We start from the raw sequence: 27569 nt of genomic DNA, 5'->3' as shown, positions 1-27569 counted from the left end.
GCAGCAATTATACAACTACTTCTTGATAACAGGCATTGTAATGCTCTTTCCCAATTGCTTTATTGTTGTACCCTAGGTTGGGGAATGAATGGAATCAATGAAGCCTTAGCACATCTTGATGAAGAAGAGGAAGGAAGAATTTTTTTTATCCGAGAAGATAATATTTGTAATGTGTTATGAATTTTAAAATTACTTTTAAGCTATTTTAATTGAAATGCTGTATCTCATTTGTTCAAATTATTGCAAAATTAAAACTTTTTCACAAGTAACAAGTTTATGGCGCTTAAACCACATAGCACAGGCTTTAGAGTAGGACTTGTAGAGAAGCAAAGGCACATCATTTACTCATCAATATTCCACACTTCTTCCATCATACAGTATCACTGACTACATACACTGTGTGAATGAGTTTATATGCATGTGTGAATGTATCCTATAATAAATCCTATAATGTATCCATGTGTGAATGTATCCTGAATAAAAAATATATGACCCAAAGGAATGTTTATCCTAGAATTAATTATTATTGCCTAATTGTCAGCCAACTTTCCATTATAATAGGCATCAACAGTTGACAATGGGGCAGACTTGATAAGAGTAATATTGTGTTTACATCTCACAGAAAATTTGGTTCTGCCATGTCTGTTCTGGACATAGCAGAAAATTAGAGCAGATGCAGAAGTTTTGCATACACCCTGTCTGCAATTTGCAAAGTCATTTCAGATACTGCTTCAGGATTGTTGTCCTGTCAATGTAGGCACCTGCAGAGTAACTCAATGCCATCCTAGAAGATTAGGATGACATGGTGAAGAACAAGAACAAAGTGAGAAGGGAGCAACTCAGAAAATTGCCCCAAAACATGCACTAGTCAAAATCCCTCCAATTAGTCATACTCTCAACCTTTGTACTAAGGTGCATACTGCTGAATAAGAGAAGAGTGCTTCAAAATCCTTAAGCTGCAGTCTTATTAAAGAAATAGTTAATTGCATACATGTAAATTATATATAATGGCTAATTTAACAAATACATGCTATTGATGACAAGAGATGAAATAAATAATTTCTCCAAGCATGTAAAAATATTTCTATTAGGTAAGTCTTCCACAGGGGCTCTGGTTATTTTTGCACACTTAAACTCTCCTTGTGGTGTCAAAGAGCCACCACATGAAGTTTATTCTTATCCATGTAATATCATTTTCAAGTTGATCCACACACTCTGCACAAAATTACACTCTCCAAATTATGCAGTCCAAGGAAGTTCACTGCATTTCAGTTCCACTGCAGTCGAACAGTTCAGCTTTCAGATTGCAAAGTTTAGAAAACTTAGGATGTTTGATTACTGAAAGTGATAATGTTCACCAAGCAAATTAGAGTTGCTTAATCCCATGGACAGCGACACACTAAACTATCTTTTGCACAGCATGGCCGTGCTTCAGGATTAGTTGCAAATGTTACTGTGCTTATGTTATCACTTTTAAGGCTATTGTAGAGTGAGATAAGTGCATCACTAGCAAGAGATTTCACCCAACTATAAACTTCGGTATTAGAAGACAGAGGGCTTGCTTCAGCAGGATCAATTGATAAATCAAATACAAGTGGATCTTGAGAATGATTTGCTCTAGGAGGATAATAACCTGAACAATCAGGTGCTCCCCCTGAAACAGAATAAAAACCATATTAATTTCACTTATATTGATTGAAGGTACATACCTTTCCAACACAACTCACCATCGAGCATTGATATTGAAATGTATTGTATACAATAAATTGCTGAATAAGAGAGAGTGATAAAAATACACTTTTTTTACTGCAGAAGATTTCGTTTCCACAAAGTCACACCTGCATATGCAGACTAAAGAGTTTTCATAATTTCATCTTGGCATTCATTTCTGTAAGTTTAATGCAACCAAAATTGAAACATTCAGTTTGCCTTATAAATAGAGACTTATAAGTTTTCAATGGATAAATAAAACACTTATAGAAAAACAGATATATACGATAAAGTTACAAAATGTAACCAAAACCACAGCACAATACTCTAACTCAGAAAGGGATGTCTTACTGACTGTACTTGCAATTAAACAAAAATGGCCCTCAAACCTGAGTAAAAGACTGCCTTATAATTTCCAATTCGAATAGCACCAATTTCCCCATCATGTCCAGAAGCTCCACTGTTCGGATGATACAAGGTCCTGCTTGTCCTACTCAATCCATTTCCTAAGTAGTAGGGATGATCTTTCTTATTTTCCAGGATGATATCAGAAATATCTTGTCCATCAAACAAACGATTTCTTGGTAAGTTGGCTCCACTGATGGATGCCAGTGTTGGCATGATATCCATTGCAGAAAGTAATTCTTTAGATACCCTTCCACCCTATAAATACCACATAAAGAACTGGCTAAGGCCAACTAATGGTACATCAAATAAATCAGGCAATGTGAATTATCAGACCTCACATCATTTGAAAAAAAACATAAACACAATAATCAACCCAAAGGTTGGTTTGGTAGATGATGGTAGAGTTCACCCAGTACTAAGCTGGACAGCATGTGAAATTCAACCATCAGGGTAGGGGGTCCAGTTCCTTTCCCTGTGTCGGTTATGGTTACCCTGGAAGATCTGGTACCCAAAATATCACATAGCTTGGGTGGAGCTGCAGGAGCCCAATTAACTTATAAATTGTTATAACTGAATATATTATTGACCTATTATTATAAGAATTTAATATTACTATGCAAACTTTCACCATGATGCAAAATTGAGGTCACCTGAATAAAATTTCATACTATGAGAAAGAGGAGGTACTGTGAGAAATGAAGTAATTCGTGAAATTGGTTTATCACCAACATAGGGTAAGTTAACTGTACATGCACAGAGTTACTTTTAAATTTGAAATCAAGTCTTAAATTTATATTGACTACAAACAACAAACATGACAATACACAACAACTGATAAAACTTGTCATTGAACTACTATCCATATATGGTGACATCATACCTCAGAAGAAAAGAGCATAACCAAAAATAAGAGAAATATAAGATTAATATTTTTCAGGATTTTCTGTCCTGCTTTTACAAGGTAATTTCTCAATTCACATTCAGTGAATTCACTTTTCATAGAATGAACCATCACATAATGAGAAGATTTCTGTACTTCCATGTGGAAATTACTTTTAAATCATTATATTTGTTAATCAGACCACAACTGTAGGGAAACAGCGAACAGAACTAATATATTTACACACTTCTTTTCCCAAATAAAAATACTCTTTAGCAATGACTTTAAGCTCCTCATTCCTTATCTCTTTAGATTACATTTCCAATTCCCAACTGCTTTAAATTAGTGCTTTCATTTCCAGCTGACACTTGTCATTGGCTGAATACCTAGGAATATCTGAAGCTTTAACTGTTGCCACTGACCACAGAGATGTGCACCGGTTTTACAAAATTTTAAACTTTTGTTTTGTTTCTCTGACTTTACCCTGAAAACGTGTTTGTTCTAGGTCTCTGCATTTCCCTTAACATAAAAATGGAATATTGTATTCCTATGGTGATTAATACTCCAGTTAGACATATTAGAACGCATTGAGGGATTTTTATTATAGAATTTCTGATTTATTTTAACCTGAAAAAAGTAATCATATTCTATACATCGCATATTATGAAAGTAATGCACATGATTTTATTGTGATGCAACCATCCATGGCAGCATGGCAAAAGTGGTCAGGAAATGTGGTGGGGGGATCTAAACTCTCAATGCAGTCAATCGCCAGCTTGCTCTGAGCAGTCTCAACGGAAATGTGCATCTCCACGTGAAGTGTGTTTTTCGACTTTGTGACATGGCACGATGAGGCATTCATTTGAATAGTGATACGCCATTAAGTTTTGGGTACAGCTTGAAAAGAATGCAACCAAAACATTCCAGATGCTTCAAGAGGCCTCCAAGGAAGACTGAATTCCAAGGCCACAGTCTGGGAGATAGCAGAAGGAATTCATGGAGGGCTGGGAGGAGATCACCGATGAGCCCTGTTCTGGACGCCCAACAACGGACAGAGCCGACAAAGACATGAATCGTGTGCGTTAAGTTTTGCATTCCGACCGTCGATTACGCACCCAGGAAAGTGCTGACACCCTACAGTATATGGATCCACATCTACAGTATATGGGATAGTGCCCAAGGATCTGGAAATGCACAAGGTCTGTGTGAAGCTTGTGCTGAGTGTTGCCACATGTCTTTCATCATTACTAACTTCCTAACCCGGAGTACCACCCTAGTGGTACCCCCGGCCCCCTTACAGTTCCAACTTGGCTCCATACAACTTTTTTTGTTTCCCTGACTGACAAGAGAGCTCACAGGAAAGTATTGGGATAGCATAGAAAACATCCAAAATAATGTTACAATGTTCCTGAGAGACATTCCCATCAAGGAGTCTCAGGGTGCCTTCCAGAAGTGGCAGACACGTCTCCACAGTGTATTGATGCAGATGCAAAATAATCACCCTTCAGTACGGCTGTATAGCAATGACTTTTTCCCAGAAATATTACATATTCTCCCAACAGGATTAAAATTGGACGCTCTCGAGCAAATGGAAATACCAAGGCACCTTGCAAACCCCAACTTGACACTTTGAGATGAGCAGTTGTTCCCGTCCCCCACCCCACTCCTTTCTGAGAAACTAGCCTGGAATTGGTCAAACCAACCCCTCGATGTACCCGACCGCCCCCTCCCCTCTCAGGCCCTCCTTCCCCTCCCCACCCCCACTCTGTCCTGAGCGTATATATTTTCGCACTGTTGTTAAGTATATTTGTACCTGATGATGCTGCAAGTCGGTGAAACACATTGTGCTTTATAATAAAAATTTGTGGAAAAGTACCAAGGCCTTTTAATATGGATCCATACTATAAGTTAATAGCAATGCTCTAAGTCTACTTTAAATTATTGCTGTCTGATTTTTAATGGATATTGGTATGTATGTTACGTGTAATGTGCTAATATGAGGTGCTACATTTAAATGCAATTGTTAGTACCATATTTTGTATCTCAGTTGAGCCTCTATGCATTTTACTCATTTTTGACATGCCTTATATAATGTACATGCACCATCTACCTAGTGTTTTTGTAATATAACCTTTGGGCAAATAAATTCATTACTACTATTACGTGGGCTGTGGTAGCACAGGGGTAGAGCATTGGACTACTGCCTTGAGGGCTTGGATTTGAGTAGTAGTAGTTTTGAGGGGAGGCGACCGACAGCTAAGGTCATTTGCGCCATAGGGGATGGACAGGAAAGGATGAAGGGTGGAGAGAAACCCGGCGTCGGCATTAGCCTACTCTTTACGAAAGGCGCCAAGAGGTCCGCAGTTTAACGTCCCATCTGACGGACGGCGTACTCACTCAAAGTACCCTCCACAAAGCACCTCAAGTAGGGATCGAGAGCTTGGATTTGATTCTTGGGTAAACCTCTCTGGGCATCCTCACCATCAACCAAGTTGTGAGATTTTTTAGGTGCCAGATCTTCCTGGGAAACCACAACTGGCACAGGGAAAGGAACTGGCCTGCCCAACAGCATGTGAATTTAACATGCCGTCAGGCTATGACTTAACACTGGGTGAACTCTACAGTAACCTATCAAACCTACCTTTGGGCTGATTACTGTGTTTATGATTTATTATTATTATTTCAGCATATATCAATCAAGAGTTGTCTCACTATGGAGGTTTAGACAACTAACTAACTACAAAGCCTACTTGCCCTAAGCATGTAATTACATATGTACACTATTAATTTTTCTGCAGGTAAATTTCAGATGAAAATCAATCCTGCCATAGAAGCATATTAACAGTAGATTATTAAAAAAAACAATTATATACTAGATGCAATTTTAATGTCATACAACTTATTACCAACCTTAACACGTGAGGGCCAGTGAATAAAGGAAGGGACTCTATGCCCTCCTTCCCAAACAGTTTGCTTTGATGCTCCTCCACCTCCTCCTGCATATGGATTTCTCTGCCAGTCTCCATTGAAAGGCCCCCATGATCCAGAGAGCTCACATTTTACTTCCCAAGGGCCATTATCACCTGACAAAGCCAATATTTATATGAAATATGAGGTCCTTTGCTAGATTTTCTTTTATAAATGTTCAACATAGCTGTTGAGATTGTAAATGGGCTGGAATGATACACAACCAATGACACTTAAATGAATAGTACATAAGACTACAGATTTGTGCATAGGAATGCATTATTTGATCCATTAGCTGTTGTAATCAGATGAACAAAAACATAATTTGGCTCAAGAACACACGGCTGTTCTCACCAACAGTTCTAATTAGGTCAGGTATATCCACTGAGTAAGTTAAATATTCGATATTCTAATGAAAATTTCCTATTAAATTATGTTTTTTATTACACTGCATGATTTAATAACAAGAACAAAAATATAAGTCCATAAACTTACTTAAAAACCAAATAAGGGTTTCTCGAGATGAAGAAATGGATTTTTTAAGAGGAAGCCTTATTTTATAAACTGCTCTCGCTATACGTCCTACAACCTCATCAACTTCTGCAAGCGCTTCCTCAAAGACTTTATCCTTCTGGTTACTCCCATGAGCCGTGAGGAGAGGGACATGTACATGTGAAAATGCACCATACAAGAAGAACGGAGGGCCATTATCATCACTGTGAATGAATACACAAATGGTTATCAACTCATGTTTCGCAAATAGAGGAGGATACGTTTGGGTATTTATAACACCTTTATGAAAAAGATTTAAATGAAAAAGTAACTTGCCTATTGAAAATAAAGTTTTCTGCAAAGGCTCCATAGAGAGCAGATAGTTTTTCCAGCTTCACTGGTTGATGAATGATTGAGTGATTGCTAAATAATGGAATAGCTATATCACCCCTACAATTTGATATTGATACATTGATAAACTTATTTTGTCTATCATGTTTCCATTCTGGTAAATCATTATCTGAAACAAAGAAAGAGAAAATTATCCAAGTGGATAATTGAGCAGACTAGAAAATACGGTAGAAAAATCTAATTTCATCTTTCCTAAAAGTTATTATTCTTAAAGTGGAATATTTCATTTTAATATTATAATACTGATACATTATCTTTTTGAATTAAATTAGATAAAGTAAAATCTACACTAGGACTCATACTGACTGATGTATCCTATCTCTGGAAGCTTCTAACATGTGCTGACAATATATTATAATTTTTACAATTTGATATTTGACACAAGAGACTCCTTGAGAACTGCTAGCATGGGGATATCATACGAGAAATTTTGATGCAGTAGGCACCTTAGAAACTCCCAGAGCTGGGAGACAACTATTCATCTATCCATGGCACTCATTAGATTAATTTTCCTCCACCAATTAAATTTCTTCATTCATATTTTTAACTTTATTTTTCTCAATCCCAAGTTTAATTCCATTAATTATTATTTGGCTCCCTTTACCTTTGAAGTGGGCCTCATTTTATATATATATATATATATATATATATATATATATATATATATATATATATATAATTCAAACCAAAGACAAGGGTACAGCAAGGGAACAGGCTTTTCCTCTGCTTTTCAACTCCATTGAAAAATAATATGAAAGCAGTAAAAGGAATTGAGTAGTAAGGATTTTCAGAATGGGATTCAAATAGAGTATAACAGGAGGAACTCAATGATGGTTGTTTTGGCATACAAGAGTAAACTTGTAATCTTCTCTGACTCATTATGTATGGACAAGGGGACATAATAAGTCAGCTCCAAACATGTGGGGAAATTCAGGCTTACAAATACCATTTCAGAAAACAAAATATATGACTTAAAAAGGAAGTCCAAAATATATAGAGATTATTGCAAAAAGAAACATGCAAGGTGAAAATTAAAAGTGTCCAGAAGAATGGATGGGATTGCACAACTTGGGGAAGAAAAAAATAGAAATGGCTTATCAACTTAAAAAATGTATATAAAAAATCTTTATCCATAAATGCCAAATTGAGACATTATTGCCCCATAGTGTGGCTAGAAGCCCTTTATGCAGCTGAATGCCTTGCAATGGATGAAAAATGCATGATGGAAAAACTGGGAATTGAATAGAGGAAGATCTCGAAAAAAAATATACCTAACCAGAGAAAATATAGCATATAGGAGAAGGTACAATCACAATCTGCACATGGATACAGAAAAAATACTGACACCAAATGCAAAATCAAAGTTGCAGTTTATGAAAATTTTGAGAGAATGGAAGAGACAAAACAACAAGTAGGATTTGGAAGTAATTGTTAAATAAAATACGAAGGGTGCATGGCTTGTTAATATGGAAAAGAAATTCCAAGATATAGTAATTATTTGGGATAACATAAATGAATGTAACATACTCAGGAACAAAGGTCTCTGGACCTTTGGAGAGGACAGGGACAGAATATTGGAAATGGTAACATATTAAGAAAATGAAGGAAATTGGAAGGGAAAATAAAATAAAAAAATTGAACAACATGATTTTTAGTCTGTCAAGTCAAAAGAAGATGAATCCATCCCTGGATTACTTAGTAGTAATAGGAGTTTTATTTTAAGTTTTATTGTTAATTATGGTTGGAATTACAAATTCAAAAGAGGGCCTTTAATATATTGCTCCCAAGAAAATATTTGTTATGCATTTAAACAAAAGGCTATGTAATTTCAATTGATATTATTAATGAAAAAGATCTTCTGGGTGGCAATATTTATCACCGAGGCATAGACAGCATTGATACTTGAGGGACCTTGGGCAATGACATTTCAATGAAAATAGGATGTTATTAAATTTAAAAATTAGTTAATGCAAGATTGTGTTTCTGATTACCTCCTTACTGACAAGCATTTACACTAATATTGTCATAATTATTGTAGGAAATAACTCTTACCTTGAGCACAACCAGAGCACTGTGGAATATTTAAACCAGGTGGATTTGTACAGCCCATGTCAACACTATATGGCACACCAAAATAACTCTGAAAGCCATGGTCCAATGGGTGGTGACCTTCAGAGAGGCCTAAATGCCATTTTCCTATTCAAATACCACCAAAATTATAGAAAATGATTACAAATACATCAATATGGTTTATGTGCAGGGGGTTAAATAGTAACTAATCTTTTCTTTGAGAGAAGATAAATGCCAATTCTGTGTCTCTTGACTATTCATCTCTCTGGGAAACTTCACACTCTTTATGAGTAATTTTCTGACTTAATTGCTGTAAGCATCTTAATTTATATCCATTCAAATCTCCAATTACAAAGAAATTATTTAGTTGGACTGATAACAGCATCTTCATTTTTATGACCTCCAGTCTTCCACTAGATTAAATACATGTACCTAAATGAAAAGCTTGATTCTTACCAAACATAGCAGTTTTATATCCAGTATCTAACAGCATTCTAGCAATTGTTGTTTCATTGCTAGGTAGTCCTCCAATTGCATCAACATTAAAATTTTGAACCACTCCAGTACGAAGTCCCAACCTTGATGTTAAAAGAGCAGCTCTTGAAGGTGCACACACAGATGCTGCAGTATGGAAATCAGTAAACCTAGAAAAATTGGGTGGCATTTCTTATCGATTGATATTCTTATTTGATCTAAAGTATTGTTAATCTTTTGATATGGTAGTTACCTCAAAGCCCATTTTAAGTTTTTATAAGGAAGGAAATTCAGGATGTTCATCTAAAATGATTAGCAGTTATGAAAACATCTTTCCGATCAAATATTATAGGAGGTCATCAATAATTAACTAAGATTTTTTTTAATATGATAAGTTAGCAGATACTAAAATATAAATCATAAAAAGAATCATTACTGCATCAAAAGTGGATACTCATGACTGGCATTAGATTCTTTACATAAATATCTTCCTTGGCCAGAAATTACTTAGATGATGATGCATCATTCTTGAACAGTATGGTTTAAAAATTTTTTCTCAGTTTTGATGCAAGATAAGTATTGGAATAAATGGAGATATTTGGAATGAGCATGCTCATCAGAGCTACAATAATTTATTTTCAAATGTGACAGAGCTTTAACCATGAACTTTTCAGCCACCAATAATGTAATATTTCATTTGCATTGCATCATAAGTTCAAATTTTTGATTTTCTGCTAAATTCGCTTTGGTTGTTTGGGGCCTACGCATTAACCACAATCTAAAATTAAGAGGTTCGGAAGCCAGTTTAGTATACTTACAATGATTCTTTGATTAAAGTGAACTTAAGACGCATTTCATTTTTTTATTAAGTTGTCCAGGGGTAAATGGGTGTGTGCTAAAGCAACAAGGCAATACAATACGGCTGTATTTTAATATGCAATACTAGTTTACAAGATCAATAGAATTTATTATTCATGTTGATGCTTCGATTGACCCTTCATATTAGACACAAAACAGGGAGCTGTTTTGGATAAATTATTACTCCAAGATTATAGGATGTCGCAAGGGTGGAATAATAAATGAATGTGGAAATTCTTAACCTAAAGAGTTAAACTAGATTAGATTTTACAAAATGTTAAGCATGGGTCAATTTACAGAATTTGATAGTGAAACAAATTGTCTGTCCAAGAATTAGATCGAAAAAAAATACCAGTGTGCAAATCCAATGGCCTCACCCTATCTCTTTCACTCTTAAATCACATTGGGAGGATTCATTTAATCCAGGAATTCAATTTCAGGAGGCACTCAATATTTTTTCATCTAAATTACTTTATAAAACTGTATTAATTTGCTATGATAATTTCATAACTTTTGAGGACGAATCTCAATTTGTTTCCCGATGAATCTATGAATTAAAAATTATCATAACAATGAATGAAATTCTAGCCAGATATTTGTTGCAAGCATTGTGCCAACAAATGGGGAGACAATTATTCAAATATGATATTTCAGTACCTGCAACTTTACCTCTTTTTTAACATTTGTGTTTTGAACTAAAATGCCACTAATTTTGATAAGAAATTCCGATTAGATGTCTGAAAATGTCTATTGAGTGTGGTTACAAGCTAATTTTGAAACACACATTGTAAATTTTAAATGTTCTATTTAATAATGCATTGACTTGTAATCCATTCCTGACATGTTAACATTAATTTTTTGACAGAAAGAAAGTTTTTCCAGTAACCAGCATTAAAATACTAGAAAAATATTCCATAGTTAAATGAACTTGCATGCAATAAATTCATGGAAATATAACATAAGTAAAAAAGCAGATCTTGATTAGTTGCAGAATTACAGAATTTCTTTAATGAAAAATTTTTCAATGTCTCTTAAACTTAAAACTTTCATTCCATGACATGAATTTTTGCAGTAAAATCAAACACGGGTTAAACTGGACCATCACATTTTATTAGTAACATCTGTTAAAAATTACACATATAAAGGGACAACATTAAAATAGTAGACAAACCTGAGACCTCCCATTGCAAGATTATCCAAGTTTGGGGTAGCTGTCCTGGCCTTACTGTGCAAGAATAACTCAACAGTGCTGGGAGCCCAAAGCCAGTTAGCACCCAAATCACCCCAACCCATGTCATCAGCCACCAACAACACAATGTTTGGTTTTCTTTCAAAAGCTAGGCTTTCCAACATATCAACATGATCATGACTACCATCTTTACCATTGCAAGGGTGAAGTATAAACCCCAGTAAAACCATGTGAAATATGCTTAAATAATTCATGATATGCAGTGATGCTTTTAGCTAACTTTTTTAAGGATGGATGTAACTTGAAGAATTATACTGATAAAATATTGTTACCACCATAAATTGGATTTATACCAACAACTGCTCGTGAGACCACTTAAAAAGTCCTAACTCTTCCATTGCTTATTACAACATCATACGATAGTAAAGTTTCATAAAAGTGACTGGAATAGTTCTTTGGCATAAAATTTCTGCTGAATATTTATCTTGACTTTGCAGGTCAATTATATTAAAAATTTAACATCATAGAAAGATTAATATAAAATTATTTGAGGACATCAAAAACATCAATGCAATTTTGACTCAAACTGCCCAGTGAGTCCTCTGAAATCCTTGGCCTGAAATATAATTTAAAAAAACAATTATTAGCATGGCTAACAAAACATTTGAAAAAAAAACAATGACTCCAGATAAGATATTTTAAAACTCACCGATGCTCTGTAAAATCAATCGAATCTGCAAGAGAATAAAGACCAATCGTAAAAAATTGTGAAATGTAAACATACATGAAATGCCAAAAATTGAATTGTGTTATAGCAAAGGCTTTAAAAACAGTATGGTGTCACCCAGACAGTCAATTTTTAGTACATAGGACTTAGCATAAAAGCATAGGAAATATATGTTGATCCTAAGTCAAATTGAATAATATAAATGCTTTCCATTCCTCCCATTAAATCCTCTAGTTGACTAGGCCACCAGAAATTGTACCCAAGGCAAAGAGGAGAAAGGTAAAGCAAAGAAATATAAAGCTTGGAATCATTTAATTATATTTTCATCAAGCTAGGCTCACAATATTGATGGAAAGTTTTGAATGCGAAGTAGCGCATTACCACCAGCTACAAGAATTTGCCTTTTGCTGGAAGATACAGGTAAATAAATTAACTTTTGCATAATTTAATTTTCAGAAAAAAATGAAAATACTGATATTTAAAATAATAAAAAATGAAATTCATCAGAAATTAACACCGTAAAATCCTCATCTACTTATTCCTTTCATGGCTAAAAGTTACTAAAAAAGCTTACATTTTACCATGGCAGTTGGTGGTATAGTAATGCCAATCATTGTTAGCAGTGGGTAGTACTGACAAAAGCATGTCTACATGTACATGCCATAATAATATTCATCATTTCACCTAGCTTACCTGGTCTTCATTAGGGCAATGGAAGACATAGCAGTTAAAACTTTTGGCGACGTTACAGCTTGTTTCCCTGAAAAAATTAAAGTTTCTTTTACAAATTACAAAGTATAAAAATATATACATATGTATGTATATAGTACATTACATGGTAACAAACAATATAGAAACACAAAAAAAGGATCACTCACGTTATTTCTTGATAATTTCGACGGAATTCTACTCCGTCATCATCGGAAGATAGAGAATATATACACACACATATGTGTGTGTGTGTATATATGTATATGGGAAACCATAACCGGCTCAGGGAAAGGAACTGGCCCCCCTACCCTGATGTGTGAATTTTCACACGCCGTAAAGGGGTTAGTACTGGGTGATCTCTACCATCACCTACTAAACCGACCTTCAGGTTGATTACTGTGTTTTGGTTTATATATATATATGTATATATATATATATGTATATGCATATATATATATATATATATATATATATGTATATGTATATATATATGTATATGCATATATATATGCATATATATATATATGCATATATATATGTATATATATATGTATATGCATATATATATGCATATATATATATATGCATATATATATATATATATATATATATATATGCATATGTGTATATATATATATATATATATATATATATATATATATATATATATATATATATATATATATAACACTTTTTGAAAGTCTCACGGACGTGAATAATAATGTATAGCACTTAGCACTAGTGGACACAGACAAAAACACAGAAACACACAAAAAAGAGACTCACTATTTTTCGAATTTTCGGTGGTCGTTGCCACCTTTATCAAGGAAGAGAGGGACAGAACTCTGTTCTCTGTTCTCAGAACTCTAACAGAGTTCTGTCCCTCTCTTCCTTGATAAAGGTGGCAACGACCACCGAAAATTCGAAAAATAGTGAGTCTCTTTTTTGTGTGTTTCTGTGTTTTTGTCTCTGTCCACTAGTGCTAAGGTGCTAAGTGTTATACATTATATATATATATATATATATGTATATGTATATATATATATATGTATATATATATATATATGTATATATATATATATATGTATATATATGTATATATATATATATATATATATATATATATATATATATATATATATATATATATATATATATATATATATACAACAGTTTAGTTATAACATTTATAAATCAAGAACAGCTGTACCAATTTTAATCATATCCGACTTCTTATAATGATGTAAGAAAAAAATCAATAAAACTAAAAAAATAAGTATTACAATGGCTTGTCAGAAAGACATTTTCTTTATTCAATGTATACATGTATACATTCGGGTTTATTCACTTGAGTCAAGCACCTTCAGATATCCAAAAAATTTTATTTTGTTATCACGTGCAAAACAAATAAAGCAGATGGTTTACCAAAATGTGAACATGCCACATACAATTGACCATGAGAAAAACATGGGTTTTCTAGATTCAGATCACAAACACTCAACAAATGGCCTTGTTTTTTGTTAATCGTTATTGTGAATGCAATACAAATAGGAAATTGTGTTCGTTTAAACTCAACTGCCATATTGGTAGGGATCATAGGAATCCTCAGAATGAGAACTTTTTCATCTTTGGGTTTTCCTTTGAGTAAAGTAGCGTGAATGACATTAATCATCAGTTTTATTTATCACCAAATACATTCCATTGCATAGTTTTGGTTGGTTTAGGTTTCCAAGCATCATGACCACCAAGCCAATCTTCAGCTGTATAAAATTGAGCATTGGTAAGCCAGGCACATTCAAGGAGTTTAAAAATTCAGATAGATAATTGGTGACTTCGTATTCGTTTGTTACAAAGTCAATAGATTTGAATAAATGCAGTGCATTAACAATTTGATTCTGAATTACAAAGTACGTGGATTGGATTGCAAGCATGTCGAAAGGATGATAGTAAATAATGTGCGTATCTGACTTAGAGATGCAGAGATAGTTGCTTCAGCCATTGCTGTGTCCTAAACGACAGGAAGCATGTCACCTTTCTTCCGACGCTAAAATGTCTTCCATCAGGCCATGCGATACAATATTAAGATACTATACTTTAACGATATTTTAATGGAGAACCGCGTCGCCCTGCTTCTGATTATGAAATTTCTTCAATACAACGATATGATACTTTTAATGTGTTCATAAAACCAGGTATCCTTAACAGAGTCCTTGTAACCCTGTGAAGGATTCCAATTTAGGCTTTGGGTGTTTGTGTCTCTAGTTGGTCACTGGCGAGGAAGTAATATTCCCGCAAACTACTGCAGAATGTTATTCTGGATGAGAGGTTGTGGTCAGCCACTGTCGTGGAATTTTTGTTCCCACAAACCATCGCAACAAATTTAGTTTTCATTCCGAAACGAATGATGCAAAAGAAGAGCACGCACCAGTAGAACACACATCTGGATCACCAGGAACGGCATCACCTTACTCCCGACGCTGAAATTTCTTCAATGAAGCGATGCGATTACATATTTTATGATATAATATTATGATATGATACCATACTTTAACAATATTTAAATGGTCATTCTGCTATTCAGAACTGAGATGAATCCAAAAAACCAAATATAACTGAAATCAACGATACGATGCAATATTTTATGATACGATATTACCATACGATACTTTTACGATATTATAATGATTATTCTGCTATTCTGGGGTGAGATGAATCCAAAAAACCATATATCGCCAAAATCGATGATATGATACTTTTACGATATTTAAATGGTTACTATGCTATTCTGGAAAGAGTCGTATCGATAAAACCAAACATCATGAAAATCGGTACAGCTGTTCTCGATTTATAAATGGTGTAACTAACACGATTTTGGACTTCCTTTTATAAATATATACACACACACACAAATATATACAGGGTGTGGTCTTGTGTGTATGCATATATTTAAAATAAATTTTCAATTATAAACTACACAATCTTCAACTCAATAAATTACTACAAAATAAGCAAAATACTTTTATATTTTATATAAATCTGATAGATACCTTCCCTATTTTAACATTTTATTTGCTCTAATTTTTTAAGCCTACTTGAAGAAAACCGCTTAGCTTTTTCCTTGCAACCTTGAATCTTGGATCTCAAAAATATAGTATTCTTAGGTGAATATGATTAAACAATTAAAGAAATTATAGTTGTTACCACTTTTACTAATTAAAATAGGCATGCTTAGTGGCAAAAAGGTTTCAATACAAGAAAATTATACCCTAGTATGAATTTCAGACAAAACAGACATATTATACTGCAAAAATTCAAGAAATCACAACCTTAATGTTTTGATATTTAAAAAACATATAACTCACCCAGCAATATAAGCAAAATGATCTGGCAGATCAGAACGCCCTCCACAGGATGATATTTCCATGTATGAATGTTTCAAAAATATCTGAAAGTTATTATAAAATTATTTCTGAGAGGCATAGAAACAGAAAAAAACAGACCATGGTGTGCATAATGCAGAAGAATAGGTTTTTTTAACTTGCACAAGAACAAACACTGTGAATGCTTAAGGACTTCTTAAAAAATGACATTAAAATTCAAACTTGTCCTTTGAATGATTCATGAACTTGGTAACAAAAAACCAATTCCATAGTATATGAGCATAGCACATAGGCATGAGACATATTGTCTAAGCATTGATTTGAAATAGCATGAATGCCAAGGATTTAGAGGTTATCATTGTGTGTAGTTATCTTCAGGTAGATACTACTATAGGTAATACATCCTGATTGTACTGCATGGTAATAGAACAAGAAAGCTAACATACATCATCCTCATTCTCTTTCCATAAATTAGGTTGCAAAAAATCATGATTTTTACATTGCTACATGAATCAGGGAAGAAAATGAAAATTACCTAACACATTATTATTATATTGAGTATGTATAAGTTAGGATAATTTTGGGGGAATGAATAAGCACACCCTGAAAAGGAAAGTATATTTACAGAGGCACAGAAAATTGGACTTTAATTTTCAATATTATCCATTGACCATAAAGATAAAATTTTGCACACTAATACTATGTCATATCACAAGTTTTAATTTTTTGATTCATCGAGAAAACATGCAAACATCTAATAACATAGGATTCAAAATAAGGTGAAAATATTACTCATTTTGCTGTGTTTAAATATATTAAACCCATAATGTTTCAGGACAAAAATATTAAGGTTGATAAAATCATCATTGCGTAACAAAACTTAGAAATTTTTATGTTTTAACACAATAACATTCATTTATACTACATTGCCCATAGTTTTTTAGACATATTTTCATTCATTGAGGATCAGGTTTTTTTGTAAACATGAGCTGCATGCTTACAAAAAAAAGAATGCAAATCACCTGAATTCACCCTAAATCACTGAAGCAGATTACTGCCAGATTGATAGTGTTACTCTGGTGGCTTTTGTCATACACATTGACAAATCAATTAATTAAATTTTACTTCAATGGCTATAAACAAGGTAAAACTACAAAAAAGGGCTAAAATATACGGTAAATGTACATTTGGTCAACTTTAAAATGCAATACACAAATAAATGCGTCCAAGCTGATGAAAATTTCACCATACAGGATCCGTACAATAAGTATTGTGACTGGTTCGCTGTAGCCTCAATGGAGCGGTCGATGAGAGTTCGACCGGTTGGCTTGGTAGAGAGGTCCCCCACCACTCAGGCGCACTTTATTTCAGTCGCCTTCAGGCATGCCTCCAGCAAACAGAAGGTAGATTTTTGGGACGTGTGATTGTTTGTGGTATCGTTGCGCCAGCATGGAGCGCACCGTCGAGCAATGCTACACTGTGAAGTTTTGCGTTAAACTCGGGAAATCTGCATCGGAGACCCTTAAACTCATAAAACAGGCTTATGGAGATGATACCTTATGCTGCACAAGAGTTTTTGAATGGCAAAAAATGTTTAAGGAAGGCCGGGAGATTGTTGAAGATGAGCACTGCATTGGACGCCCGATGACCACTCGAACCGATGCTCAGGTGGCCAAAGTGAAAAACATTTTGGACTCCGAGAGACATTTAACCATCACTCTTATCAGTGAGGAAACTGGCCTTTCAGTTGGAACCGTCCACACCATTGTAACAGAGGATCTTGCGATGAGGAAAGCGTGCGCGAAGCTGGTGCTGAAAGTCTTGAGCGAGGAACAAAAACTGTCGTGGGTGGACACTCTGCAAGAAATTTTGGACTGCACCCAGGAAGATGAAGATTTTCTTGATAACGTTATTACCTCAAAGGATAGTTGAAAAGGAGCTCAAAGGATATCATTTCGACTCCATCGAGGCAGTTCAAGCGGCGACAACAAAGTCTCTGAAGAGTATTCCGGAAACTGACTTCCAGCAGGCTTTTGATGAGTGGCAGACGTACCGAACTAAGGGTATCGATGCAGGAGGAATGTATTTTGAAGATGATTAAGTAATTGTAATGATAACTACAATAAATGTTGATTTTTGGAACCAGTCCCGATACTTATTGTACGGACCCTGTACACAACAAAAGCTATAAAAACACAAGCCAATCCCTGAAGTATCAATGAAAATAGATCCCTTCAAGGTTTACCAATGTTTGCAAAATGTGAATAACATCACAGAGAGTATTGATTTTTGCCATGAAACTTCATATAATCTAATAGAAATTGTTAAAAAATTGCATGAAATTTTTGTATTACTTTATTTTTTGATTGTTCTAGGACTCCACATGATGCCAAAAAAGACCCTTTTAGCAATACTAGGATCATTTGAAATGTGCTGGTGGAGCCTTGATTTATGACAGCAGTCTTTGAAATTTCAGTTAGCCAGTCAAATGCTCCTATTCTCTAAGCTTCACTGGAAGGGCAGTTTTTGGCATGACGTGGAAGGTCCAAAAAATCTCATGAATGAAGTACTTGGAACAATTTTATAAAATTTTTGAAAGTTTTTAAACAATGTTTTCATACTATGATGTACATTTCAAGAAATATTTTTTCATTTTTTTATTAATACAAACCATATTTATTAGTAGTTTATGCAGTTTTTTTATAACTTCCCTTTTCTGTGATGAAATTTTTGTGAGCTAAAACAAATTTTTTATACATGGCCACCGAAAGTTGATCAACTGTATTATACAGTGCTTCTCAGCTCCTTTACATGATTTTCTCAAGGCAAAATTCATTAAAGTAGAATTTAAATCAGGGCTATGTATGCACAAAGTTCATACCTGAAGCTTTTAGAATCTGCATAATACATTGAGCAATACTGTTTCTAAGTCCACAGTTTTATCGTTTTGAATCTGACTTTGGCCATTTCCCAACCAGGTTAACTCCTTACCTTTCCTGTCTGCCTTGACGAAACTTGTATGCCCATGTCCTGTATTTCAAATTGACCTTCTTCCTTATCCTCTTTAGATTTTTCCCCAGATTTAATCTTGCTCATGCGATTGCGAAGCACAGCAGTGATGGCTCGATCAATTTGATTTACATCACCTCTGTTACCAGTTGAAACTATGCCCAAATAACGTACTGGTATGCCTGCCCTAAAAATTACAATCAATCTCAGAATCATATCATCTAATAGCAGCTTACTTTTTATTTTTTAAATTTTATTTTACAGTATATTTTCAATTAAGTGAAAAATAATCAAAGAATAAAATTTGAGAATCATGCATATTATTGAAAAATCTAATAAAAGTGAAATATTTTTCATAATTTTACACATTACAGTTAAAGGTACTGATTACCTTTCATTCTTTGTACTAGGTACTCCACTTATGGGACGCTGTTCTTTGGAAGACAATTTTGCCTTAAAACGAGCTTCTAGGGCAGTCGTGTCAACTTGAAGCTTACCGAGAAGTCTGACAATTGGGGGATACAACTCTCCCACTGCATTATGACCCTATACAGTCATGCCATAATCATTGGAAGTGGATGAATACAGAAAAATAGGAGAAGGAAAGGAAATAATTACTTAAAAGTTATACACCTTATGGATTAGTTAACATGCACAGTATTATTTCTAAAGCAGAGAAAATTTAATTTAACTAATGGTACAGAAAAAGTGGTTTGATACAGAAAATTGTTATATTGATTGGTTAGAAACACAAGTAAATCATGACATTTTTGAACAGATATTATACTGAAATCTTAAGGAAACAACATGAAAAAAATGTGGTGAAATAGATTAAATCAAGACATTGAATATTAGCTGATTTAAACTGAAAACAAATACAGGTTAAAGGAATACGGAAGTTAGCCCAGGTAACCACCAATGAATTCTTTGATTCAGAAACTCGAATCATTAAAGAATGGATAAACAATTAATGAAAATGGAAGATATAATGAGAACAGAACAAGAAACTTGAATGATGTAAACTGAATTCCGACTTCAGTGTAAAGGGTAGCCATTTCCCAAAACATTCAAGCATTCCCTTTTTCTTTAGACAGAATCACCTGCTCAAGGTTGTGAAACGTACCGCATTGAAACTAATTTTTACATGCATGTGGCAAAAAGAGGATCATCAGTAATGAAAAATGCAAGAATTATTCAGTGAACAAAATTGCTTAGATAAAGAAGCAGCTACCCAGAAGAATAGCTAACTAGCAACTACCACTATGAATTTAAGTGAGTTACATGAAGTATCATCTGCAGGAAATAGAAGAGCTACAGTATTAGAAATGTGGAGTCACAGAAAGAGGGTTAACTTAAGAATGCAGATTAAAGCAATTTGGCAAGAAAATTCTAAAAGGAATAGATGCAGGCATACAACTATTGGAAACAATAAGAAAACAAAATGGCTTCCAATGGACAAGTTTTTTGGCATACCACCCTTATAAAGATAGCAATAGAAAAAAAATGGATGCGTAGAAATAGAGGAAGATAAGGAATGAACTTCAAGAAGAAACTAACAACAAATATGAAGGCAAGCACTCATGATCAGTGGTGTGACCTATCATAACATAAATTACTTCATTGATAACAGTTTCATAAGCATAAATCCAGTTACAATGTTAACAAATTTTCCCCATAGATATAAAATTGAAATTAAATAGGAACATATGCTTTTAAATGATGTCTCATAGAATAGCCATACTAATAAAATATTTACATAAAAGATCTTGGCTTGGCTTGACTCCAAGATAAGATCTATATTTTCCCAATAGTTGAAGCATTTTCTTCAAGTTTAAATAAGGGTCCATATTCAAATCTAGATGATGCCTCTGGTTACCTACAGCTTCAATCAAAATATGGTATTTTTGTGTCTCTTATGTGGTGCCCATGGCAGCATAGGGAAAGAAAATGTCATGTGTGAATTTTGCACACTATGTGATTTAGTACAATCCAGCTATCATCTATCAAACAAACATTAAGTTTAATGGCAGAAGTTTTCCTATTAATTAGAACTACTGATAAACTGATTTATAAACAGGTGATTTGAGTGAAAATGAAATATTCCTCAGCTTATTTGGCCTCACTCACTCAGATAAATTTTCTTAAATTTCACTTTGTGACTTGTAAATTAGGAAAAAGATTGCTTTTTACTCTCTGAATGTATCTGGTGGCTTATTTGCATCTAGAATCCTGATAAACCACTTCTGGCTTCTCATAAGTGTTCTTAAGTTCAAACCATACAGAGTTTGTAAATACCCATACAGTGCATTTCGATGCAACAATTTCAGAGTGTAAAAATCATTCACCTTGACTGGGATTCGAACCCGGATCCCTCAATGTCCGGTCTAGTGCTTTAGCCAGTTAAGCTATCGAGGCGTCCTCTTAAACTCTGAAAATTTGGGGGCTTTTTAAAGGAACAAGATGTTGTAACAAAATACCGTGCATACAATGTCATAGGCAGTCATAGTAGTGCGCGACGTGCCACAGTCCACAAGGTTAAAGCCAACTTTTAAACACTTAGGCTGTTTATACCTTGATAAAGTCCAAAGAAACTGCAGGAAATGCCACAACAGTAACTTAGAAGGGAGTCATCTGCTAAAGGCAAATGATTTTTACAAGGTCAAGGCGAATGATTTTTACACTATGATATTGTTGCATTGAAATGCACATTAGTGGATGACTCCGTCAATAGTTACCGTTGCAGCATCTCCCACACCTCTGACTTTTGTATTAGCAGGAAGTAAATTAACCAACCAGCAATGATGATTTCACTTAATCATTGATTTTTCCTTGAAAATTTATTCATTTCTGAATCTCATGATCCTGATTTTGCCTTCTCACACATGCCATTATACCCAGGCTATATCATGCACATAAGTTCAAGTATATTCTGTTGCGACAGAAATGGGTATCATTCAGATCTTACATCCATCTCTTTGTAGTTGAATTTTCTTTCTTGCATTGTTGAAGCATGCATGGAGTAAATACATCATGAAAATCATTGCTGTTTCTGTAAATTACTTTGAAAAGGGGTATAATCAAGATTTCACAATGTGGACTTACTGTGTCTGACATTTAGATAAGACATTACATCTATGAAGTGTTTTGAATTGTGAAATATTAAAACTGAATTTGGCTCGTGCATATTTTGTTTGATTTATAAATGATGACATGACTTAATAACACATTATAAATATTAAGGGAGGCATACTTATGGTTGCAAATTGGAAATTGTAAATGCATCCATCAACTCAAATGGAATCATTCATGACTACACCACTCACAAAAAAGATGTGGCCTGTCTTACAGGCTGTATTTACACTCACATTAAGTATAGTATGAGAGGACATTTTCAAATAAAAATGCTGGATGAGTTCCAAATATTTTGTTCATTCAATGAAAAATATGAACAATTGCCTCCTGGTGAAATTTTACCAAAATATGTCATCATTTGGCAATTCTATCCAGACTTCCAGTTGTGCCTGACATTTTAACAAAAACAGCTTAGCACATTAACTTCAACTCCCTAACCTATAAATAATAATTTTATCGGGATAAAACTTCACCATTAGTATTTCCTCAACTATTGACACCTTTGAAAAGGGTTAATTCATAATAATTCAACATTCAATAAATAAACAATGCTCTTAAAGGGTTATGATCTAAAATTTCCTCTTGAATTTTGCAAGTGGAAATAGCAGGGCATATGCATACTTTTAGTGTTTTTAAAAAAATGTTTTGCGTTGCATAATTCTTTATTGATTAAAATTTTGCAATGTGTACTGAAATACTTCAACTACCAAATTGTCATAGTTATCTTAAGAAAAAGCAATAACAGCTTCCAAAAAAATATTGCTAACATTTTGCCTTTAGGAATGTAGAAGGTCCAAGAGAGAACTCCACAGAATACATAGCCATGGAACTGGATGCCTTATTCCAACGCTATCATTCATGTGTTGAATGATCCTGACTGGCACAGTTCACAGGTCAACCATTTCACCAATATTGTCCATATTCACAATAATGATAAAATCTTTGTACATTTGACAAAGAGTACCCAGTGTTTAAGATAAAATATTATCCAAATGTGCCTTACCTTGAGTATGTTCAGTGTTATAGGCTTCCCTTCAGCCTGTTTCATGTAAGAAGACAGGCGACCTCTCTGTGTAGCTCTAATCCAATGCCCATTGAGCTCATCTACCAAATCACCAATTTCAACTTTATCCTACGAGAACAAATGAGCCATCATGAACACAAATTTTAATAATTGAGCAAGAGGGAATTGAAAAGCACATAGGGACAATGGAATATTATTTTATCCAATAGACTGTCTCAATAAATAGAAAATGATAGAATACTGCAATTTCATTAAATAAGAACATCAAATGACCAATTACAATTTTAATTCCTGCCAAAATTAATGCACATACTATCAAAAATCCAATCAGCCTTTGGTTTATAGTAATTTTGAATAAAAGATAAACTAGCCATAGCAGAAGGTGCCAATTAATAATAACTCTTTTAAGCTATCAGAATTCAATACCTTATTGCCCTGGGCATCATGATGGACATTCCGCATTCTGTATAAAATACTGGCTACCAATGTGAAAAAGTTACCAAACATAAAACTTTACCCACTGGGATCCAACTCAGCAATAAACCCGACCATTTTTTGGAAACAACAAAGGTTAGCTTGACCCTTCCTTGTATTGGTAGCCCATTTTATGGATCAGCCATGAGGCAATTGTCCTCTTGCTGCAACAGCCAGGTTTCAGATTTGATTAGCCTCATGATTCTGCTTATTTTAGTTAGACCACTAGAGCCACTGGACAAAATCCTATTGCATCTAAATTACATATTCAAATCTTTACTAATCATTTTTCTATGGCTTAACTTAGTATACCTGTCTTTAATTCCCTTTTGCAATGTCTTCTTTTGTCAATTCTTATCTTCTCCTAATGGCTACTTCTACTTCATGAGAACCTCATTACTATGGCTTTATTTCAGTTAAACTTCATCCTATATTTCTGGGGTCAACCCTGTACAGAATAGCAACTCATGACCGATTAACTAATCTCTAATCATCCACTTATTCCAATCTTATGCCACCCTCAAACATTTTGTCGGTATAATTTGAGTATAACCTCATAACAATGCAACAATTTCAGAGATTAAAAATCATTCGCCTTGACTAGCATTCGAACCCAGATCCCTTAATATCCGGTCGAGTGCTTTAGCCACTTAAGTTATCGAGGCATCCTCTTAAACTCTGAAATTTTAAGTCTAGTGCTTTAACTAAAGTGGCTAAAGCACTTAACAGGATATTGAGGGATCTGGGTTCGAATCCCAGTCAAGGCAAATGATTTTTAATCTCTGAAATTGTTGCATTGAAATGCACATTAGCGGATGACTCCGTCAAAAGTTACTGTTGCGGCTTCTCCTGCAGTTTCTTTGGAATATAACCTCATAACTAAAACTACTGGTGATAAGGGAGCCCTACTTACTACCCCACCTAATACAGAACTTTATATACCAAAATTGTGCCACATGATTCATATATAGAATAAAAATGAGTCACCTATCCCTCCAGTCTACTCTTATATTCAGCAATACTTCCATCAGATTTATTTACTCTACTCTGTTGGCTATGGTTTGTTGCAGGCCTTCTTGAAATCAATGAAATACAAAAAGACATCCTGATTATATTCTCTATTCCTTTCTGCTAATGTTCTCATAACGGCAAAGATATTGTGTATCACATTTCCCTTCCTAAACCAAAACTGGTCTTTGAACACTAAAAAATAGGTAGTTCGTTGGGTTATGTAACCTTCGATTGATGATTCTCAGAACTACATTTGATGCATGTAAAAATAAACTTATCCTCACACACTGTTGATTTACTCTTTTTTGGATTGAATTAAAATTGATTTCATGAATACTTCTGGCCAAATCCCTTCCTCAAAATTATTACACATAGATCCAAAAAATCTCTTTCTCCATTTTCATCAGCACTCTAATAATTCTGTGAGGATATTATTCCTATTGTCTTGCTTGAACCTATCCCCATGAGCGCTTTTTCTATCTATCAAGCATTCCTCAGCCCAAGCTTTTGTTATCTAAGTGGCATTTCCTAGCAATTTCTCCAAGCTAGCTTTATCTCTTTACTGTAAAGCGGTCTCTGTATTTATTTACCTTCACTGAATCTATTACAGCTCCAGGAAAAGCTCAAGTGTCTTTTCACACTTGATCAATATAATGTTTCCCTTATCACATCATTAAATTTTCTTACCTCCTTTCATACACTTCTACTTTTCCTGCCTCTGAAATGTTTCGTATTCTCACACCGCTCTTTGCACCATGGTTCCCTGGTTCTATTGGTTCCTATTTTTATCCTATGAGTGCTCTCTAAGTGCTAGTCCATTTACTTTCCCTTTTTCATCCTGTTGTACGATGCAATTTCTTCTTTTATGAGATGAGATTCAAAGCTGCAAACTTTGGAATAACCTCACTGACTAAGTTTAGCATGCTAGGAATCTTAGAAAATGACATTCTTGGTGACCAGTGGACAGGATCTCTCAACTACCAAGTGAATAGAACCTAACCTTAAAAAAAAACAAACACAGCACAGCAATATTTTCTCTTGAAAGCCCATGACTCAATTAATTTTAATGATAGCAACATATTGTTTCATAATTTTAATTCTGAATTTCGGGATGACAGTAAGAATCTGGAGAATTTGAGCTCGTTTGATTTGACTAATGTTAACTGAGCTACCATATCTCAATAATGCCTAGTTGTATAGGCTCCACCAGGCTAGTCATACCAAATATAAAAAATGCAATCAATAATGTATTTATAAACTTACATCTTCACCAGCAACTCCACTTTCCTCCACTCCAACAACTACTCCTCTCTCTCTCACAAAACTATAAATATGAAGTATACCTAGGTCAATTAAACAATAAATTGATATTGTAACAATAATTTCATTATTATACAATAAAAACGTACCCAACGTTTAATCCTAGGATCTTGCATGGGACAAATTCATGGATGACATATTCAGCTAACTGCCAAGTTTCATCTAGAAATATTGCATTTTTCAAACATAAACGAAACGCAATTTTGCTGCACTGCAAAAGAACTGAAAGGAAGATCTCGCCAAGAATTTCGTCTCCTAGAATGGAATCTTTGGTCTGGTATACTCCTGTAGGATATTTGTATCTAACCTGATATGAATAGGTAGGCATCGCATAAAAATGTGATAAACCCTAGAACACCCCTTTTTATTTTGATAATATTACACCATATGCTGAACTTACAATTGCTTCAACTGGGACATGAAGGCATTTTTTATTGAGGCAAGTACGGATAAGAAGTCTTAATTTTCCACGAGGTGTTACTACTTTACGGCAATTCCTCACTTCCTCCACTGCAGCATTATAAGAAAATGTAGCCCTATTAATGATAAAAGAGAGTGAGATTTCTTTCAAAGAAATACGCGAGTTTTAACTTGGCTTTATACTTTACCCATAATGATCTTCTGTAATTTTTTCTAGCCAATTCCAACTTTCGGCCCCTTTATATCCAATAGAGTAACTGTGAAAAAGACCTTGCTGCAAAATATTTTCCAAAATTTGACAAAGTGGTTGTAAATGTTCATACTGATCAGTGATTTCCTCTTTCACAGAATCTTGAACCAAGTGCAAAACGTAACCTGAAAATTTGATCCAAGATTTTAACACCAAAAATTGTTTACCTTATATTAATAATGATTAGGGTAAAGTATAAAGATATTTAGCTAATATCTTCTAACCTTTTAATTCTCGCAATAATGGATTCGACACAGACATATCCACATCGACTCAGAATTATTCACATGCTTTCAAGACAGAAGACAAAATTTCATTTAATGCTCTACGCAGTCAATTAGTACAAGGTTCTCAGGGAATCTCTAGAACCGCAGCAGACGTCATTTGCTCGATAAGAACCATACGAGCCCATTTATAATCCGCCTCGTAGCGACATCAACGATGCTTTACAGAAGCTTTCGAAGCTATACTCGTTTCCCGCGTAAGTTAATTTTTGAACATAAAATTTCATGAATAGGTAGACGATGAATTGATGCGCTGATTGAACCTTTTAAAACTCATTAAACAATTATTTATCACTCGGCGACTTTTAAGGTCCAATTGTAGTTAACATCGTTTTGTTAATATCAACACCACCAAAGAAAATAATTAC

General features: G+C 34.2%; 2 protein-coding genes across 2 annotated transcripts; both read right to left on the bottom strand.

Moving 5' to 3' along the window:
* Positions 1–962: 962 nt before the first annotated feature.
* LOC139690129 (arylsulfatase G-like) lies at positions 963–11713 on the bottom strand. The gene is made up of 8 exons (XM_071587374.1): positions 11442–11713; positions 9395–9582; positions 8921–9064; positions 6794–6977; positions 6461–6681; positions 5909–6081; positions 2100–2373; positions 963–1654 (listed from the first exon to the last, which is right to left on the bottom strand). The coding sequence occupies exons 1-8, from the start codon at positions 11711–11713 to the stop codon at positions 1377–1379; spliced, it is 1734 nt and encodes a 577-aa protein (XP_071443475.1). The 3' UTR covers positions 963–1376.
* On the bottom strand, positions 11565–27305 carry LOC139690130 (uncharacterized). Its single transcript, XM_071587376.1, has 12 exons — positions 27142–27305; positions 26856–27042; positions 26648–26783; positions 26337–26554; positions 26191–26251; positions 23422–23550; positions 19678–19832; positions 19269–19473; positions 16260–16342; positions 12880–12946; positions 12169–12193; positions 11565–12075 (listed from the first exon to the last, which is right to left on the bottom strand). Exons 1-12 carry the CDS (start codon positions 27176–27178, stop codon positions 12041–12043), a joined length of 1338 nt encoding a protein of 445 aa, XP_071443477.1. The 5' UTR covers positions 27179–27305; the 3' UTR covers positions 11565–12040.
* Positions 27306–27569: the final 264 nt, after the last annotated feature.

Source organism: Hetaerina americana, unplaced genomic scaffold (assembly GCF_022747635.1).
Source record: "Hetaerina americana unplaced genomic scaffold, ioHetAmer1.1.p SCAF_3, whole genome shotgun sequence".
NCBI classification, from domain to species: domain Eukaryota; kingdom Metazoa; phylum Arthropoda; class Insecta; order Odonata; family Calopterygidae; genus Hetaerina; species Hetaerina americana.
The sequence above is the reverse complement of the archived record's forward strand: the minus strand, read 5'-3'. Positions and strand labels throughout refer to the sequence as shown.

Excerpts from the sequence above, each read along its gene's own strand:
- LOC139690129 (XM_071587374.1), bottom strand. The coding sequence starts at position 11,713 with ATGAATTATTTAAGCATATTTCACATGGTTTTACTGGGGTTTATACTT. Across the intron at positions 9,583-11,441 it reads CTTGCAATGGGAGGTCTCAG|GTTTACTGATTTCCATACTG; the intron begins GTTTGTCTACTA and ends CAATTTTTCTAG. Across the intron at positions 1,655-2,099 it reads TAAGGCAGTCTTTTACTCAG|GGGGAGCACCTGATTGTTCA; the intron begins GTTTGAGGGCCA and ends ATTCTGTTTCAG.
- LOC139690130 (XM_071587376.1), bottom strand. The coding sequence starts at position 27,178 with ATGTCTGTGTCGAATCCATTATTGCGAGAATTAAAAG. Across the intron at positions 12,947-16,259 it reads CATTTTGCTTATATTGCTGG|GGAAACAAGCTGTAACGTCG; the intron begins GTGAGTTATATG and ends TAATTTTTTCAG. Across the intron at positions 12,194-12,879 it reads ATTGCCCTAATGAAGACCAG|ATTCGATTGATTTTACAGAG; the intron begins GTAAGCTAGGTG and ends ATTCTCTTGCAG.